Consider the following 19,960-nt stretch of genomic DNA (forward strand, 5'->3'; position numbering starts at 1 on the left):
TTTTGCTCTTGCTGATAGATTTTCATTACAAACATTTTTGTGTTTGAATTTATGAAATACTGTACACAGATACTGAGAAAACTTACAAATCCACAGACTGCTCACTAGGTGTTAAGTACATGTGAAAATGTTCATTTTTATTGTCCCAAAAATCTGGGCCTTTTACAAAACTGCCTTAATGGAAAAGGCTTATATCCATTTCAGGTTTGTAATAACGTTTTGATTACTCCTAATTTTTCCCATTAAATACTATACAGCACTCAGGGTTGTTTCTGAATTATTGCAGCCTAATTATGCAGCAATTAGGTATTTTAAGATAATTTAAGGTAATTGCTGGGCTACATATGAACACTACTTGCATAATACAGATATAGGCTGTCTCTTTTTGTAAAACCAATTGATCTTAGAGCAATCTAGCCTTAAAACAAGTATTTCCTTTAAAATGTATACCCTAGTAATGTTCCTTCCTTTCTGGTATAATTGGAGACTTCCTTGTGTTTGGAAGATTCATGATTTATATATTATATAAATCTTGAGCCTGCTGTTCTGTATTATGATTTAGACATACCTTTACCTCATTTTGAAGAACATGAACAAAACCAGATCTTGTATTGCACTAATAAATGCATTGTGAAACACTGCAAGCGTATTCTGGGCTACCAAGTACTACTAATAAAAATAACAGTTATTTATGTAGCTTAGGAGTATCTGTTTATCTTTAATATTTGAACTAAAATCTCAGCGTGCTGGGAGTGTATCTTTTTTCTCTTTATTTTTTTTTAAAGATGAATATAAAGCACAGAGATCACATTTGAGCAGTTTTTTAACTTCTGGAAAGTATGCTGAAAAATAACTAATGTTTGGGATGTTTCTTAATGCTTTGCTTGAAGGCTGAAATTCGTATCAACTTTGATAATCTCTACAAAATGATGTCAAGGCACGAGGAATTCAGGTGGATGATGTTGCGCATCAGACGAATGGCTGATACCTGGATTGAAGCAATTAAATCACTTGCAGAAAAACAAAATTTGGAGAAAAGAAAACGGAAAAAGGTAAATGAGAACACTTTCATTCCTGTCACTTGCTGTTACATGGGCTCTTTCAAGCTTCTTGTTCCAGGTGTAGCTTCGGAGTGGAAATAGAAAATATGTCTAAAAGGCTCGTGTTGATACTCTTTTTAAGAAGTATTTTGCTGTTTGAAATTCTGTTGCAATGGGTGTTTGCTTTACAGATAGTTTTATGTGTTTTGCTTGAGTCAATCTTGGAGTAAATTTTCTGATCTCTGTAGTGTTGAATAAAATAGAGACTATGTAGACTAAATAGAGACTATGTTCTAAAGGGAGAGACTCTGAATTTACTGCAAGCTGATGACACTGGAGTGTTTTATGTACTCATGGGAAAAAACAGTTGTACATGTTTGTCCAAAATTGAGACTCTAAATGGTATATCTTGGGTGTGGATTTGAGTAGACTTAAAGTTGACCAAAACTTGGGATTAGATCAGTTTAGATCCCCTGTAATGAGTTCAATTTTAAAGCCATAGGATACTTGAAGTGGAAAGGTGTCATTCGTTTGATTTAATTTTTTTTTAATTACCTCAGCTAGTTAAGATAAAGCCAAAAGTTGCAAACACAACAACAGGTTTCCTTTCCTGCCTTGTTATTCCTGGAGCCAGTCCTGAGTGGCAGCAACCCCATGTATGTTCCTATTTCTACCCTCTCTTAAGCCTGGCTGGCTCAGATCCTTCCTGGAGATTCTCAGTCCTTTTATTCATTACAAAATTAAATTATTTGAGGGGGAAGTATTGGCTTATTTTCCCTGACTTTTTTTTTTTTTTGGCCGTAGTTGGAATTTAATAGAAAGAAAAACTGCTGAAATGTATAACACTTGCATGTTTAATAGCAAATGTCAAACATATGACTTTCCTTTCCAGATCCTTGTTCATTTGGGACTTTTGACAAAAGAATCTGGATTCAAGATTGCAGAAAATGCGTTTAGCGGTGGCCCACTTGGTGAATTAGTCCAGTGGAGTGATTTAATTACATCTCTCTACTTACTGGGCCATGACATCAGGATTTCAGCTTCACTGGCAGAGCTCAAGGAGTAAGGAGATTACTTTCACTTTTGAAACTAGAATTAGAAGGAAAAAAATTGTAAACTCTTGAAGCTTCTATTAACAGTATATAATTTCTTGAAGCATAAAATGAAAGTGATAATTCTCTAAACAGAGGATAAGATTATTTTCCTGAGCTAAGTATATGTGCCATGGAAAGGATAATGTGTTTTCATTGTAGCTTCAGGCTCCTGGGACTTCATAAATGAATGTTGTACAATTCCAACTAAGCAGCTTAGTCTTTAACATTCCAGGTGCTTTAACCAGCTGCAATGGGAAATGTTACAGATTAGCCTAATTTTGTGTCCTCTGCTTCATTTTCTGCTGTTCTTCACTCAGTACCTCATTTTAAGATAAAGGTTTAAGTTCTTTAAACATGTTACTTTTGATGTAGTTAATTGCTTAGGTTAAGTAAAAGTGCTCCTTACTCTTCATTGTCCTGCTTTGCCTGCTAGTTCAGCACCAGATATAAAACATCTGTTTGAAGTTTGAGCACATGTACTTTTTCTGCAGCTTTCTTTTTTTAAATGACATGACAGCATGGTTTTATAGAGAGCTCTTATACTAAAAGCTGTCAATAGAAGTCAGAAATTATTTTGAATCATTTCAAAGCACACTATTTTTAAGCATTTCAAACATATTATTCTTTTGCTTAAACTAGAGGAGATTTTTACTGAAAATTAGTGCTTTACATTTAATAAATGTTGAGCATCTCTAGTATTTCAGTGTTCTTACGTGGTTCATGATTTCAAAACAGTAAAAGAGTAAAACGTTTTTGGAAATTGGAATAAATAGTATTACAGTATCAATTCAAGGTATTTGGAAAGTAATTCTTTTGTATGTTGCTTGTTTTTTTTTTTTTTGTTTAGGATTATGAAGAAGGTTGTAGGTAACAGATCTGGCTGCCCAACCCAGGGGGATAAAATTGTAGAACTCATTTACATTGATATTGTGGGACTGACTCAGTTTAAGAAAACCCTTGGTCCATCATGGGTCCATTACCAGTAAGTATAACGCTCACTTGCCCTCTAAACTGCTTTGTTAAGGAGCTTTTGTTGAATAATACATGTCAAAATATTGAAATAAGTCCATTCACATTAATTTATTTAAAAGTGAAAATATACTTTTATGTTGTCCTTAGCTCTTAGGATTAAAAGGGCTATTACTTGGTCTTTGCATGCCATCATTAACCCCCCAGCAAGCTTGAGATTCTTGGATTCAAGCATTTTTAATTTTAAAAATCTTAATTATTCTCTTGATAAATCATAATCTGCCCCTCTCTCCCTCCTTTCTTTACCCACACTTCCCCCTCCCCTTTTTTTCTGTGAATTAGTAGATGAGTGAGAGATTACTGCACTTCATTGTAGTTTGGAATACCAGAGGTATGTTTTGCTTGTTGGTGTTTGTAACCACACTGGACCAATGATTGTGGAGATTTATCTGTTCTAATTGAATTGCCCAACAACTGCAGTGCAATTTTCTGTTCCATTCCTTAAGATATTGGACAGAGAGATGTCTTCAGGGGCAGGTCTGAAGAATAAACTACAGTTATTGCTGCTTTTGTTGTCTAAAAACATCCCTCCGTTAGAAATGGAAGATGAGGGTTACAAGAAATGACTTTGTGCACCTTTCTTAGTGTCTGCAGTTTTAGAACCTCGTTTCTTTTTGTCAATAGCTTTAGATCATTAAGCCTCCCATGCGTTGTACAAATGCATATCAGCATGAAATAAACCCAAATCTAAATTACTGATGTTGATTTTTCTGTACCTGCTCAAATCAGCTGTTTCTTGATCCAGAAAGTCCTGTTAATCCTACTTGAAGAAAGTATTGGAAGGTGTTCACGGCAGAGAAACTGTTTTTTTCCAGCCTGAGGATTTTCTAGAGAACTGGATCCTTCCAGTGTAATTTTAAATGAGAATACTATGATCAATATTGCAGATTAGATTACTCTAATCTCTTTTTTGAAGCAGGGAAGTAAACGGATATTCTACTTTTTAGGAGCCTGTTAATAAAGATAATCCCATTTTCCACCAGCAACAGTTGCTTGTCTGTCTGCCAGATGTAATTGTCACTAAGAGGTCACGTGTAGCACTGTGGTCAGGATATGAAACGCTTCTTATAAATTTTAAATGTTTCTTCCTGTCTGCTTGCAATTATCTGTCTGGTATATCCTGTAACAAAGCTATGGAAATATATGTTGAGATTATAGATTAGCTGTTCAATATTTCATGCTTCACAGAGTCGTTACATCTTGAATTTTCAATCTGTTTTTCATTGATTACCATTTTTTGGTAATGGCTGGTGTTTTTTTTGTTTAGGAGAGCAGAATTGTGCTTAACTCCAAGTACCTTAGGCACTGTAGAATTTTTTTAGGCTTTTGGGGGAGCAAAAGATATCTTAATGCCTGTCTTGTACAGCACTGGATTTCATGGATTGGAAGGGAGTCTCATCTAGTCTATAGCTTGACTGACAAATAGATAAGGGAGAATTTGTCCTTCGTAAGAGATTTTTGTCTCATCTTTTACTGAAGACTGAGAAAGATGCCCCAACATGTTGCTTTATAGAGTTAAGCTTTTCTTTAAAGTGTTTTTCTTTGCCTGGTTTCTTGCTGTCTGCCCATTACTGCTTATTCTAATGAGATTCTGGAGAATAAATTACTTCTTTCTCTTCTCTGCCAGCCCCTAGGATGTCTTCTATACTGTTTTTTCCTTCAGTTTGCCTTTTTAAAATATATACATTTGGGAGTTTGAATCACTACTTACAATTCATTTTTTGTATACCTTTCATAACACTTCTTGCATTTGTTGTGAATCTCTCTAATTAATGTGATGCTTTTTCTCAAGTTCAGTGTACAAAAGTGGATCCAGAGTCTAGCAGAGGTTACAGAATTGATTAAAGCAGGAGAATTAATTTGTAGCTTCATGCATGCTGTCTTCTATTTCAGGATCCTCCTCCAGTCATTGGTTTTTCTTCCAGCATCATGAGTTATCTTATAAATATTGTCATTAAAATGTTTTGAAGTTAAAACCACTAAGTGCATTATAGCATCATAGGCATCCGTTTCCACTTAATTCTAATAAAATAAGCATTATCACAGTTAAAGCTGCTTTTTAGCCCTTGTTCTCTAGAAATTTTGCTTTTTTTCTCAGTTGTATTTAATGTCAGTAGGAATAATTATTTTTTTTTTAAATAAGTAAGTGTTTTTCAGTAGATGTGTGCAGGTCAGCTCAGTCTAGTTTATACAGACCAGACTCAGATAAAAATGAATTAAAATGTTTTCATTCACTTCAGATCAGAATAGAGTGGCAGAATAAGCCTCTGCCTTCAGAACAGTTGCTTGGTAAGAGTCCTTTACATAATCTTTCTGGGTGAACTTGAGCCCTGAGGAAATTTTTTGGTAGTTGCAAATCAGATTTCTGGAGCTGCAAGCTCTAAAGAATGACCCTGCTGCTTTGGGAGTGAGTATTTCTGAAAGGTTCTTCTGTACAGCTGAGAGCACCAGTGACTTTTGCTAGTATGTGCTTTGTCTGTGGGTTAAGTGGTGCTGCAAATAGCAGGAACACAGCAAAACACATCTCATTTTGGAGTGCTCCTTATTTCCAAACAGAACAATGCCTGGATGTGCTGGATTTTTCAGTTTTGAGGTGTGGATATTTGAATGCAGTTTGTGTGCAATTTGCATCATATAAATTAATAGCTTAATATAGTTTGAGAAGTGCAGTCTTTCTTAGCACCCTCATTCTCCATGCAGCACAGGAAAATCTGGTATTTTTTCATTTTTCCACAGTCGCTCTAGCAGTGACTCATTCCCATATGCCAACAATCCAACTGGCTTTTTTTCCTTGAAATAAATTAACATGACAGCTATCCTGAGAAATGAGCAACATTCCTGCTTTGTACGTATTCTCTATAATATATCTTTTTTAGGAGGGTTATTTTCTGTCCTAAGATTTTAAATGCAAATACTGAGTGGCCTGATGAAGTGGCAGAAGGATACAAAAAAATGTGTATAAAAACTTTCACTAGGTCAAGTCTGTTAAGATTGTGCTTCTGCCCAGTACTTAAGGGGGGGGGGGGGGGGGGAACTCCCTTTAAATAGTCCTGGGTTACTTTTGTCTGAGTTGTTTTTTGTTTTTTTTTTTTTTTAATAACTCCTGAAATTGTCACTTCTAATGTGCAAGACAAAAAAGACTAATATGGATGTTTCTAAAGCAATTTGCTACCTACCAGTCCTCTTTTTAATTAGGCGAGAAATAGACTTAGTCTGACACCAATTTCAGTGTTGCAATTCTCTAGCTTCACTGCTAAAGCTAGGTGATATTTTAGGAAAGAAGAGTGAGAAAACTGAAATTAAAGGTACACCGAATTAGCATTTTAATTTAAAATATATCCCTGAGTTATTAAAAAAATACTGTTTTGTCATTTTCAAAATTATTTCACTTTAGAAATGTTAATGCCCTGTGTGCAAAAATAAAATTAAAAAATAAAGAAAGGCATCTAAATTATTAAGTGAAACAAATAGAGGATATGGTACTAGGGTCGACAATCAAGGCATTCCTACATATATTAAAATATCAGTTCAGCAGAACTGGTATTAATTACTTTCATTTCTGAATTTTAAATCTTTATCAGCTCTTTTCTGCTGCATTTCAGGGATTAGTTTCACCACTTGAAGCTCTGATCTCTCATACCAACAGACTTGCGCTTTTTGCTGTCATCTTTTTTTCTGACTTGGTTGATGCTGAATCACAGAAATATTTTTGTTTGTTTTTTTGCTTTCCAGTTTAGATTTCTGTTGCATCACATTGCCTGTCCTGATTCAGAGGCCCTGTGTGTTGGACATGGTTCCTCATATCCCTATGAACCATTAGTGCTACTTCTCTTACATCTGCATACAGGAAAAAGAGAGGCAACAAAGCAGTGTAGTGCTCCTTACATGCATCTCTTGACAAACTCCAGTAATGTTTCAGTTTTTCAGTAGCTTTCTCCTATTTTTCATTCTCCTGTATTCAAGAACCTGGCCAAAAGCTGTATATTTGAGAGGAATTTAAAACAAAGACCTGCCAAGAAATAAGAGGGCTTTTATTACTGGATGATTCATCAGTGCAGAACTTGTTTTGGTCCTGCTGGAGTATTTTGTGTGATGCAGAGATAATTGCCACTGTTGTAAAATATTTTCATTGAGAACAGTTGACATAAAACACTGCACAGAAACTGATCTGTCAGCTTTGCTGTTTGGTGAATCATAATGTGTTGTATATTTTGACTTTCTTTTTGTTTGAAATATCTCTGTGAAGATTTAAAAAAACAGGATAATTTTGCTCAATTTGTATTTTGAAATAAAAAGGTAGCATTTCATAGAAGGGTTTAAAAGTTGCTTTTTATTTTCTACTTCTCAAATTATGGAACACTTTAGAGAAAGAAGCAACACATAAGTAACATGTAAATTTATTTTGGGGACTAAAATCTTTCGTTTTTAAAGCTGATGAGTGGTTGGAGATAAGTTCTTTCAACTTGGGAGGGCTAAATTCTTTCACATTTGAAAACCAGAATCAGGTTTTTTACTGGACAGAATGTACACACGGTCTTGGAGCACGAGAAATGTTGAAAATGGTGAAAAGTAGCCATTTTTAATAGTAACTTTTGCAGCTACCTCCCTTCTCTGCCACCCATGGGGTTGTGTGCATTCCTCAGCACATGTGATACAATGTGCAGCCATGAGTTCATGTGTTTGTAACACAATTGCACATGATGTTTAATTCCTGTGTAAGTCTTTCCTGCAATTTTGTTTGTGGAGGGCTGAAGAATGGTGGAGTCAGCAGCTCCGTAATGCACTTCAGAGGCAGTGGTCAGCATATCCAAATAATATCAAAGATTTGGCAGGCTGCATTTTGGAAATATAACTTCTAGAATCTCTATCCTGTAACATGTGCTGTCTTCATACTGACACCTTTTCTGCCCCTCATACACTATGGTCCTTTCTTTTTGAAGAAATTAATAGGATTTTAAATAAAGGATGAGCATGATTCCCTAATCCCAGGCCCTTTGTAATCCACTGCCAGGATTTCTCTCAGTTGTGTGCTGGTTGAGGCAGGTAATTGACTTTTATATTGTTTCTTTAAAAGCCTGTGACAAAATGTTTCATAAACAAGTGAATGAGCTGACTGCAAGAACTCAGCATATTAAACCATCTTCAGTGCTTTTCAAGTAGGTCTAAAAGTCAGAACCTGGAGACCAAATACAATTGTCTAAAGACAATGCCCTCTTCTGCTCTGATCTTCTTGGCATACGGCCCCTGGCTGCTGCATTTGGTTTGTGAAGACACATGGAAAATCCTCTCTTCTTGTGCCTAAATTCTACTCCAGAGCCCTGCAGGAAATGCAGGTGACCACTGTGGCATTCCCATAAGTTCTACTTGGATTCTAAAGCATAACTTTGTTCTGTAAGGACAAAATAAGATCCAGGGTTGTTATTTGAGTATCTGATATATCCTTGAATTTGCTGTTCATAACATCTTTGTGAATGTGATATGAAGAGAAATGTTTGAAATTGAAATGCACCTTCAGTTTATATGTTCTCCATGGCTGCAAAGACAAAATACATTTTGATTATCATAACTATGTATATATACACACATTCTTATATATACATATGTAGATGTACCTACAGTAAATATGTTTTCCTCTTTTAGGTGTATGCTAAGAGTTTTGGACTCCTTTGGGACTGAGCCAGAGTTTAACCATGCCCATTATGCCCAGTCTAAAGGCCACAAGACACCTTGGGGAAAGTGGAACCTCAATCCGCAGCAGTTTTATACAATGTTCCGTAAGTACCTCTGTGCTTATAAATAATTTAGAGCTTTTACAAGGAATGCTGTCATCGAGAAGATTCTTTTCATTATGAAAGACAAATTCACAGTTTAATAAAATGCATCTGAAAATGGGAAGAATTGTGTCAGTGTCTGTAGACTGTGCAAAAGCTCTGTTGTGTTTCCACCCAGCAATGAGAAAATAAAAATATTGAGCTAATATACATAGCAGTAGGGAACTTTATGCTTTGGGTACCTGTGGAAAGTCGTGCTTGGCTTTTCCTTCAAGTATCAGGGAGTTTGTTTTTGTTACTTTTGCTTTCTCTAATATTACTATGAAGCATTAAACCTAGGAACTAGCTAGGTTACATTTTTATAAATTGCATTTCATCATGTTGAACTGAAGTTTGGAACTATATTAGCTATAATGCTATATTTCTGCTTTTGTTCCTCAACAACTCAGCAGCACCATCCCTTCACTGTTTCTTTGCATTTAGAATTTCAAGATGACCACTCAGCAAAAATTTTTTGTCTCTACGTTTTTATGGGTTTGTAAAATTTTTTACCTAGTTTGTTTTCATCTTGTGAATATTTATCCTCAGGTGAACTGAGTAACATTTACCAGCAGTGTACAAAGCTATTGTAAAATATGCAATAGATTTCAGCACTGCTACAAGTCTTTCAAGCATTGATAAATATATTTTGAAGTGACCCCAGCCAATCCTGAAAAAAGAAACAGAGCAGACACAAAAAAAGGAATAAATTCTCTATAAACTGGGTCAGATTAAATGATTAGTGTTACCTGGTCTACACCTAGTCTTTGACTTTATGGCAGTAGGTTCTAGAATCAAGGGACTCTCTTTTGCCTGTTGCAGCAGTAATTGAAGTGTGTTATCTCTGAAAGGTGCAGGGGCACTGCTGCAGGCTGGAGGGCAAGGCAGGCTCAGGGCATTCTGCTATGTGCAGAGGCTGCTCAGCCTAAATCTGTAAGGAAACATTTCATGGTGATCAGCACACCTCCAGAATCTAATGTTGTTTCCTGTCTGACATTAAGACCAGGGCTCTGTTCTCTCTCATCATCTTTCATCATCAGTCTTTCAAACTTCCTGCTTTTCACAGCAGAATTATACATGCTGCTGTCGGGTTGACACGCTTTTGATTTCAGTTCCCTTGTAAAATTCTTGAGAGAGGCATATTTTGTCTGTCAACATTCACTGTGCAAGTTTTTCCAGAGAAATATAAGTGAAGGTTGTTCAGGAGATAAAAGACAGCATTCACAGTTGTTGGGAAGCAAGTAACAAAACATGTGGTGCTGAAATGTGACTTGGAAGTGGTTGCAGAGTTCGTGTCTGGATATTAGTAAGCAGAGCTTGTTCTGTACCCACATTTGCTAATATTAATTGGTTTATGTCCTAAATAGAAAAGGGACTCAATCGTGCTTTGTTTAAGTTGTCCAGCTGTTGGGAAATTCAGATGTGAGGTCCTGTTGAAGATAGCACCAAAGGGGATGATGCACTCAATAAAAACAGCTGGATGGACACTGGAGGTACAGCTGTGTGCTGTGTGCACTACTCAGTCCCACTCCATGACATGCAGAAGAAAGTAGTTCTTCTCTCTAGAGATTTCTGTTGTGGCAGTACAGACTGCCACTGTTACAGCCTCTTGTGCAGCAAAAATTGCTTCATAATGGATTTTCCAAAGAATAAGACTATATTGGAATTTTAATAAATGACCATTTCCAATTTTTGCTGCTGGAAATGACTGCGGGTCTTCCTCTGCAGGAAAAGTGGTAAATAGATTGCAAGCAAAGTAATTCTGAAGCATGAGTGAGTCCAGTGCTGTGGATTATATTTAAAGTTGATATTTGTTGTTTTGTTCTCTGCTGCAGAGATAGCACCATCTTTATGGGGTTGTGATTAAAACTGCATATTATGCATCAGTAAAGATTTTATGGCAGATTGGAACCCTGGACAGCTTCCCAAGATCCCCAGACTCTATTATGTTTTGAGAACTCTGATTATAAGGGCAGAAAATTATCCTGAGCAACAAGCAAGTCATATTCAAACCTGTGGCATATTACCAAGTGCTTGACTGTTCTCTGAGTTTTCCAGAAGCATGAGAGCTATTCCTCCTTTTTATGTTTTCTGTGTTTTTAATTCAAATACCTACATGCAAAATAACAGCACTGGTACTTCTAAAAGTGTGTGGTCTTGCTTAAAAATCCATCTGAGTGCTGCTTCCTGCCTATGATATTTGAGACACTGAATTCCACCAGTTCTAAGTGCTAACTTTAACAAAGGTTTATTTTGCTTTTGAGTGTGTACTGCCTTGACTCTCCTTTGAATGCAGTCTCTCATCCAAAAATATGAAAGGATGTAAAAATGCCCCTTTTCAGACATACTTGAAATGTGCTGTTTGCTATGTGAAATTCTAAAAAGTCCTTGGGTCTAAGTGGGTGCCTGGCTGCTACTGAGGCATTTTTTATGAAAAAGAGTAATTGTCATTCAAAAGACTGAATGTAATGGCAGAGGGACATGTATGGTTTCTCTGTTCTCCTGCATTATCCACTGGCTTATTTTCAGGAACAAAAATGCAAAACCTCATAATTGCAATAGAATTTTTTTTTTTTAATAACTGTACTAGAGGTTTAGCATTGCATGTATGAAAAAATGCCTGGGGCGTTGTCTTTGGATTTAGGGGCTTTTTGTTTTGTTTTGTGTTGTTAAGCTTTTCAAAATGTGATTAATTGTCAGCTTGGGTGCCAGAATTTAACAGGAGGTCTAGAGAAGAGATCCTGCTGTTAATTGCAGCCTTTTTCTATGTGCACTTGTGAGGCTATGGCACTTCTTAGAGGCAAAAAACCCCCATGTGTTGGAGTAGTTTTTGTGTAGTAGGGATGAATTTTTACCTGAAGCACTGAGTGTTGGAGTCCATCTTTGGAATTAAATATCCAGTCTCCAAAAAAAAAAGCTAATCCAAGACAACAAAATCCCTTACTTTTAATGAGCCTAAATATCTGTGTCTTTAGAGGGGGGAGAACAGTGACCAGCACTGCTGGATGTCACTGCTGGAAAAAAGACCAACAGGGATAAAAATTATATAAGAAACTATGAGTAAATTGCATATCCTTTGCACATACTTTTTCTGCCTGGATTGGATTAAAGACAGTTTTGCCAACTTCACTTTGCCACCTTTTAAATATTTTATGATCACTATGTCTGGGTGAATTAGGCAGTGCAGTTTGTATTCTGATTTCCATAGTGTGTCTTGGTAGACCAGTAATTAGCAGGAGTACGTGATACACAGCGAGTTGGGTGGTTGGTGTTGGGAATTCCAGTATAGGAGGTAAACCCAAGAAATTTGCTAAAATTTATTTATGCCATTGAGCAACATCCAGCTTTGCTAACAAGCATAAATCCAGGGGGCTTTCAAACTGTTGCTACTGCATCTCTGAGATTTGTCAAGATGGATTTCTTCTGTTTCTTTTCTCTTTCTTTTAAAATAAAGCTTAGCACACAGACAAAAAAGATCATTACCATTGGACTCAGTCCAGCTGCAGAGTTTTTGTTATCAGAAACAAGACAGAAAATAGCTGCTTACTCCAGTAGGCAGATGGAGCAGGACTTAAAATTAATAAAAGCTATTTTGGACAATAAAGCAAGCAAATGTATCTTTCAGTACAAATAAGAAGGTGGTGATCAGTTGCAGAATATATTACTTCTAGCTTCTTTTCTGACAACATTCACTCTAATGTAGCATAAACCAATACTTTCAAAGGTGCTGAATCTGCTCTGTTTCTTACAGCTCACACTCCAGATAACAGCTTCCTTGGATTTGTGGTAGAGCAGCATCTGAATTCCAGTGACATTAAGCACATTAATGACATCAAAAGGCAGAATCAATCTCTCGTTTATGGCAAAGTAGATAATTTCTGGAAGGTGAGTTTTTTATACTCATATGCTTGAGCAAATTTATGTTGGTCGATATAATAATGCATAATTTGAAATTTGAAAGTGCCCTGTCTGTCTAAACCCATTAAGTTCTTCTTCTGGAAACAAATGTATTTGAATAATTAAATGGAACATTTTCCGTTCTTTCTGTTAGAGAAACTTCTGTCTAGATTGATGTGGATCCTGCTATTTCTGTACACCTTTCTGATAAAATAAAAAACACAGTCTTAATGTCACAATAATTTTAGAGAATGCAGAAGGCTGGCAAACATAATGGAAAATTTAAGGTGTGAACTTTCATCAATCATAAGCAAATCTGTCTTTCAATTACTTCTGTTCTTATGTCTACAATGAAAAATGTGCTGCATTTTGAGATGGAAATTCTGTTTCACTAAAGGCTCTAAAACTGTGCAGTCTCATTTTATCTCCTTGTAATCATAATATCAGAGTTTTGTTTCTTTAATATTGCCATTATTGTATTTTTTCTCATCTGCAGATGAGAGCAGCAGAATAACAACACCAAGATTTGGTCATATTTTCTCTAAATTAAAGTATATTGTGTTAAGTCACAGTGTTCTCTTTTTTTTCACTCACTGTCCTTTTCTGTGGTGCTCCTTCAAGGCTGACACACCTGGGAATGTGTCTCATGCAGTTTTCAAAGAGATTACTTACTAGTAACTGGATTTATTTCAAATTACATCCAGCTCTGCATGCCCAAATACTCTGCATGCCTGTATCCTCCATGTGCCTTCCCTCCTGCCTAAAAAACCCTTATTTTTAAGCTTGTTGTTAACTGAAAAACTGACTTTTCAGTGCCATACATAGGGACAAACAATGTAACAGTGCAAGATCACCTGGGTCTCACATTGTCATTCCTTTTCTCTTTATTGGCATGAGAATATTGGTCTTGCACATGTTTTTGAACCACAGAAGCAACATTCATTCTGATAATTAAGATTATACAGAATAAATTCTCTAAAGATGATAGCTACAAGTAAATGGCCCATCTGTGGGGCAAAACTAAACTAAAATTTGATAGAAATAGTAGAATGTTTGCAGTGGTAGCAGAACAGGTAGAGCTGGATGCTTCTCGGCTACTGTGCTGAGAAAACTATGTAGTAAATATGTGAAAGTATTTATATATTCTCTTTGGCTCATGGTATAGAAGGACTCTGTGTGTCCCTGTGTGCAGTCACTCCTGTCTGCAAAGTGCTGCAGCAGAGCTGGAATCCTTTCTTCAAGTCTTTTCAAGCTTAGGCTCTTGTACTTTTACTTGTGACAGATCTCATTATCAGTCTCTCAAGAACAGCAGCATGCAATAATCATCTGAACTTCCTGACCTGATTTGCAGTGCACATCAGCAGAAGGACATGTTGAATACTAGTTGGATTTAAGGAACAAGACAGCTCCTTAGTCACCAGGGTGTTTTTCACTGACATATATATCTTTCTCAGTTTATTCAGTCTGTATTGATTCAGAAATATGTATGGATGTTTTCTATGCCCAGAGGGGAGATTTGTGATTGTCTCAGATTCTGTATGATACACAGGATATTAATGGACTGATTAAGAAAAAAAAACAAAAAAACATGGCTTTTTGGATAAGAACATGCAGTCTTCATTTTTAAATAGCACACAGTGGAAAAGCCCACTGTTTCCTCTGGTGAAGTCCTCCAATAATTGCCTTCTCCCTTAAGACTTTGCATTATTTCTAGTACAGATTCCGATATGGTTGTTTCCAGCCTTAGTGGCAGTTATAAACTTTGTCAACGGGACTGATGATGTTTCTGTTCTGTTGCCCTGTAGGAATATATAGGTTGAGGTCAAAGTAGCCCATAGTCATCTCCTGAAAAGCCTGTATACACTGAACCCCTGAGAGCTTTGTGCTTTCTAATCCTCAAGAGTTTTCACATGTCTGTTTTCTCTGAACCGTCTCAAGATTATTCGCATTCCTCTTGAAATGTGAATGTTTGCGAAGGGCACGTGGGCCATACCAGCATCAAATCCAAAAGGAAACACTGTCTCATTTTTAGGTCCCCTTTCCACCATTAGGAACTCTCAGCCAAGACCTTTGTATCATTTTTGAAGTGCTGCTCTTCAAGTCACTGCTGAATTCTATCAGTATTGCCTATCTTGTTTTTTCCAAGATGTTTGATTTGGTATCTAGACATATTAAATGTGTGCTGTGTGCTCGTAACATCGAGCAGATTAAAACTGTAACTTGCAGATTGTAACTGCAGTCACGCCCATATGCACTCATATATAAAGTGCAAATCACTGTAGATAGGCTTTGAATCAGTTACAGTGTGGGATTTCTTATCTGGAGTGATAAAATCCAATTGTTGTGATCAAGAGAAAGCCTGAAGTAATCTTGTGTCTGTGTAATTTGCTTATTTCACATTTCTTTCATTTTCCCTGTTCAGTGCTCTTTTCATCTGCCACCAAGGCTTGTGTGGAACCAGACTAATCTATTGATGCTGCTCCTGTTCTTTCTACTGAACGTGGCCAATTAATGAGAAGTGTAATCTGCACAGAGTACATGTGTTACTGCTGGAGCTGATCAGTCATTAAAGGGGCACAGTGTGGAGGGGAGAACGTTCCTGTCTTCAAACTTTGGGGCTTTCGGGGAATAGCAGTGACAAATCAACTGTTTAATTTTAAACCAAGCAAGCTGAAGTGGGACTGAAGTGTGCACAGGACCTCTTCTCCCTGGGCTATATAAACCACCATGGCTTTACAGAGCCTTGGATATGGGTTCTTTTCTATGCCTGAGCCCTGTGACATCCATCCCATATCACAGTGGCCAAGTCTGGGTACACCTGTGGAAGTCAGGAAGGGTGTATGGTGCAGAGGGTGTGAGAAATATCTGCTTTGTTTCCCTCTAACAATTAAATCAGTCCTAGGTGGGTTGAGGATTACAAATCTCAGCATTTGTCATGGCTCTAAAGAATTTTGCCACATTTCTAAAGGTAATCTTTAGAGGTAAGCTATGAAGGGCAACGTTTGCCAAGTTTAGGAAAAGTGTTTGTTGGTTTTAAAGGTTTGGGGTTTTGTCTGGGATTTTTGGCAGTACTAAGAAGTAAAGAGAGTCCTATCTATGCCAAAGTGGAGGGGAAAAAAGGAATTCATAAAATATGTGTGAAACCCATAATGCCCTCCATTATCAAAATTTGCTTTAATTATAGAACATTTCAATTAAAAGAGAATGTTTGAAGCCTTTCATGTTGCCTTAGCTCCTGTTTCTAAGTCTTTTCTTTGTTCTTTTTCTTGCATCTTACTGTTATAGTCTTCCACTAATTTGACCCTTAATCATAGAAAAAAAGAAAGAGTAGAGATTCATTTTGCAGTACTTGCTATTTCTTCTTTTTTTGTGAGTTACTGTGAGAGAAGTCAGAAGGTTGCTTGTGTGAGAAAACAGGTATCAGTATATGATCACTGTTTTAGTATCTTATTACAGTCTATTGGAGCTGGCTTGAAAGTATTTGTATATTTAGAGGCAAAATACTGTGTGAGTTTCTTACTAATGCCACTTGAAAAGCTGGGCATTCTTAAGTATATGCTGCCTGCATAGCAGCTTCTGAAGAGCTGCATTGGAAATGGTTACCTTTACCTTGTTCTCAATGGGAAAGCACATCACTGAGGCTGTTCACACTGATGTCTTCCCTTTATAGCTCCAGGGAACATGTAATGAAATGTAATTTCCCCAGCATATGCCCTCTTGCACGAAGCAGGAGGAAAGTCCCTTCCTTCTGGTTGTTTTTTGTACTTCAGGTTTAGTGTTGTACTTTGAATAAATATTTCATTTCAACTTTTAAACTAAAAGAAAAATAGGTAAAGGGATAGAAATGCCTTCTCACCTTTTCTCCCCTGTGGTCAGTGCACTCACAAACTTGTCTTGTGGTTGTTCTATTTTGTGTTCCTCCGAATGTGAAACAGCAGTGGGGACTTATCAGATGATCAAAAGTTACCCTAGAGCCTGTTACCAGGAGCACTGGCCTGCCTTATGCCACAAATATAACAAATTGAATGAGCCAGACACCTTGGCTCAGCAACATTTCTGAAATTCACCACTTCCTTCTGAAAGCAGTATGGATCACAAATCAAATGAGTGTAGTAAATAAGCATACACCTTTAAAGGCTTATTCTTTAATATTCATTATGAAATTTAGAATTTAATTTATTATGAAGGAAGGAAAATAATTTTTTTTTTAATGGATATTTACCTGTCAGTGATAAGCTTCTCCCTTCACAGAACTCTTCAGCTGCAAAATGAATCAGTGAGGTTTTACAGTACTGATTAACATAATCATCTATTATTACTTGGTTAGCACAAAACCTTTTCTTCCTGTGGTCTCACTTCCTATTTTCATCTGTACCCCTTCACTTTTGTCCTTCAGCAGTTACAGTGCACAAGTATGTCTCATTGTTGATTCTGGAAATTTCCATTCAAAGAATAGGAAATTGCTGCTTAGGTATTGGTGTGCATTGCATGACCATGAAATTGTCAAAGCTTAGGAAGAAAAATGGGTGTTTAAAAAGCCCCAAACCTTCATGGATGAAATAGATAGGATAGGGAACTGGGTAAGGTTCTTCAAGTTCTGCCAAAAATCCTAAATTTTCACTGAGATGTTTTATTCATTCTTTGTGCAAAATTTATATATGTGCCAATGTGTGTTTTATTCAGAGATATATGATGCCTGAAAAAAGAAGCTGTAAATGGACATTCAGGAAGAGAAAGAGCAGGGAAAAGTTATATAATACTTCCCTTGCAAATTCTCTCTCTTTCCCAGTGCATTTCCTGAATCTGTTTCTCTGTTGACTGTCTGTTCACACATTTTTGAGATCTTAGTAAGAGGTGATTTCAAAGTGTTTATTGACCATGAAATTATGTAATTTTTTTTTTTTTGCCTCTGCAGCTTTCTCTGTCACAGAGTCCCTCAAATCCATGACCTGTTGCAGGAGAAATTGTCAACTTGGGCATTTTTCTAGAGCTGTCTCCTATGAGCTTTCTTTGGATTTCTTTGTATAGGACATTCGGAATAGTCAGTCACTATCCACATTCTTTATGCCAACTATGGGTTTGTAATCCTCCCTTATATTCTGACAAGTTGTCTTTTTCAAACTGAAGAATTGTTAAAGAATTTCTTGCAGATTTCTGTGTGTAACAGTGGAAACTGTCCTGTATCTTGGATCCTTCTTACATCTCTCGGAACACTGTCCAATGTTTTCAGCTTCTTTTTGAGAAAATGGACCAGAAGTGCAGCAGCGTGTGAGGAGGGAGAGAATGCTTTTTACAGAATAGTTCAATAATATTCTCTTTATTTCTGAATTTCTTTCCAAAAAAATCCTATCATTTACTTGGTTGGTGAGTGGATTGACTGCTACTGAACAATGGACTGTTTATTTTCATGGGCCATAATCATGTGTTGTTATAATGCAAAGTCTTTATTCTTGAGTGACGCTGGTTAGCTCAGGGGTTTCTTTCCACACTTGAAGTGAGGACTGGTTTTTAACATTTCTGTCACTTTAGTTAAGTAACCAAACTTGTTTTATTTCTGTGAGAAATCTGTGCAGCAGTGGAGGAAGACACTGGAAAATTCTTGAAGCTTTAGCACGAAGTGTATGATCCCCATGTTAATGGTTAACACTCAGTTTTGTACCATGCAGTGCTTAGTACAAATACCAGAGATTAATGTGGCCTTGTGTTAACTCCCTGTGTCTGAGAATAAGTCTTGTGCCTGCTAATGCCTCCTTGTTTATTTGTATTAGTGATTAATACGTACTGGCTGATATCTTAGTTTTGAATACAAGGATTGTGTGTTAGAGAAAAGAAGGATAAGACAAGTACATTATGACTTGATGACGTATTTGAGATACTCTCAAGGAGAAAAGATTCATCAAAAGAGCCAGAACCATATCCAAACAAGTCCATGGCAATAATTAGAACATGTGCATGTATTCAGAAAACATGATGAATATGTATTAGTTTCAGGGATATAACCTGGTCTCTTAAGTTACTGAGCATGCATGCTCTGGGAGAATTCCCCATGCATCCAGTGCTGCTAATAAAGTAGTGTCAGCTTTTAACCTGACTAATTGGTTGGAGAATTTATTTCCTGGGTTTTTGGTGACAGTTGAATTTATCAGACGGTCTCTTTTCTAGTCTCTCTGTCCTTATATTACTGGGGGGGCTTTTTCAAAAGCTGTAAAACCCCAGGTGTTCAATATTGCGATGTTCTTACGCAACATTTTGAAATTAGATTGAGTTTTGTTATTGTGAATAATGAGAGCATATTTTTGTCACTTCTCTGTTCTCTTGCACATGATGACTGTTCAGTCACAAGAGTGATTCCAAATCTCTCCCCAAGAGATTTAATTCCTTTAAGAACTTCAGAGAATTCCTACAAGCTGATTGGCTTCTTTAGGAAATGCTATCAGTTTGGTGAGGGAGGATTTCCTTGGCCATGAAGAATTGTCATTGTAATTTTGATGGGTTTATGTGGTTATACAATTAACTCTTTATTTAAATTTCAGATTACTTGGTCAGTGTAGAATTCATGCTTACTAGTCATGAATCACTGAATCTTGTCCACATCTGTTTATGAATTCAGAGCAAAGTTTCATATTTGACTTCGAGGAGACTTTAATCTACTCCTTGTGATTTACCCCTGTAAAACACTCTGTGTATTTGACTGTGTTAATACTCCCCAGCCTTTGTGCACTCTCCTAGCTCCCTGGCAGGCAGGCTTTTCAGTATTCTGCCATGTCTTGAGAAGTCTGAGAGGGTGACAGTTCTCGAGCAGAGATTGTTTGTGTCACAATCTTGATCGTCATACATTGCATGCACACTGCATTTTGGCTTATTTTTGACTTGACACTGCTACAGATATGCACTCAGATGATAGGACTTTTCAACCTTACAGTATGTATTTATGATAGACACAAAGATGTTTCCCAGTACTTCCTTTTCTGGATTACATTTGTCAAGCTTTATAAAACCATTGCCTTCTGAATTTTTCAATGCAAGGAAGCAAGGCTGGATATATGGGCTGTTTTACATCTGTTTTGCAGTCTGGACTTTCAAGCCATAA

The 19,960-nt window shown here is 36.8% G+C and overlaps 1 protein-coding gene across 1 annotated transcript in view; it reads left to right on the top strand.

The window, feature by feature from the left end:
* MGAT5 (alpha-1,6-mannosylglycoprotein 6-beta-N-acetylglucosaminyltransferase) overlaps positions 1–19,960 on the top strand; it is a 65,135-nt gene that overhangs the window by 26,478 nt on the left and 18,697 nt on the right. The window contains exons 6-10 of the mRNA XM_062498140.1: positions 891–1,052; positions 1,933–2,102; positions 2,982–3,116; positions 8,804–8,937; positions 12,725–12,858. Of these exons, the coding sequence (XP_062354124.1) occupies positions 891–1,052; positions 1,933–2,102; positions 2,982–3,116; positions 8,804–8,937; positions 12,725–12,858 (735 nt within the window). The remainder of the gene's footprint in view (positions 1–890; positions 1,053–1,932; positions 2,103–2,981; positions 3,117–8,803; positions 8,938–12,724; positions 12,859–19,960) is intronic.

This window comes from Cinclus cinclus, chromosome 9, assembly GCF_963662255.1.
Source record: "Cinclus cinclus chromosome 9, bCinCin1.1, whole genome shotgun sequence".
NCBI classification, from domain to species: domain Eukaryota; kingdom Metazoa; phylum Chordata; class Aves; order Passeriformes; family Cinclidae; genus Cinclus; species Cinclus cinclus.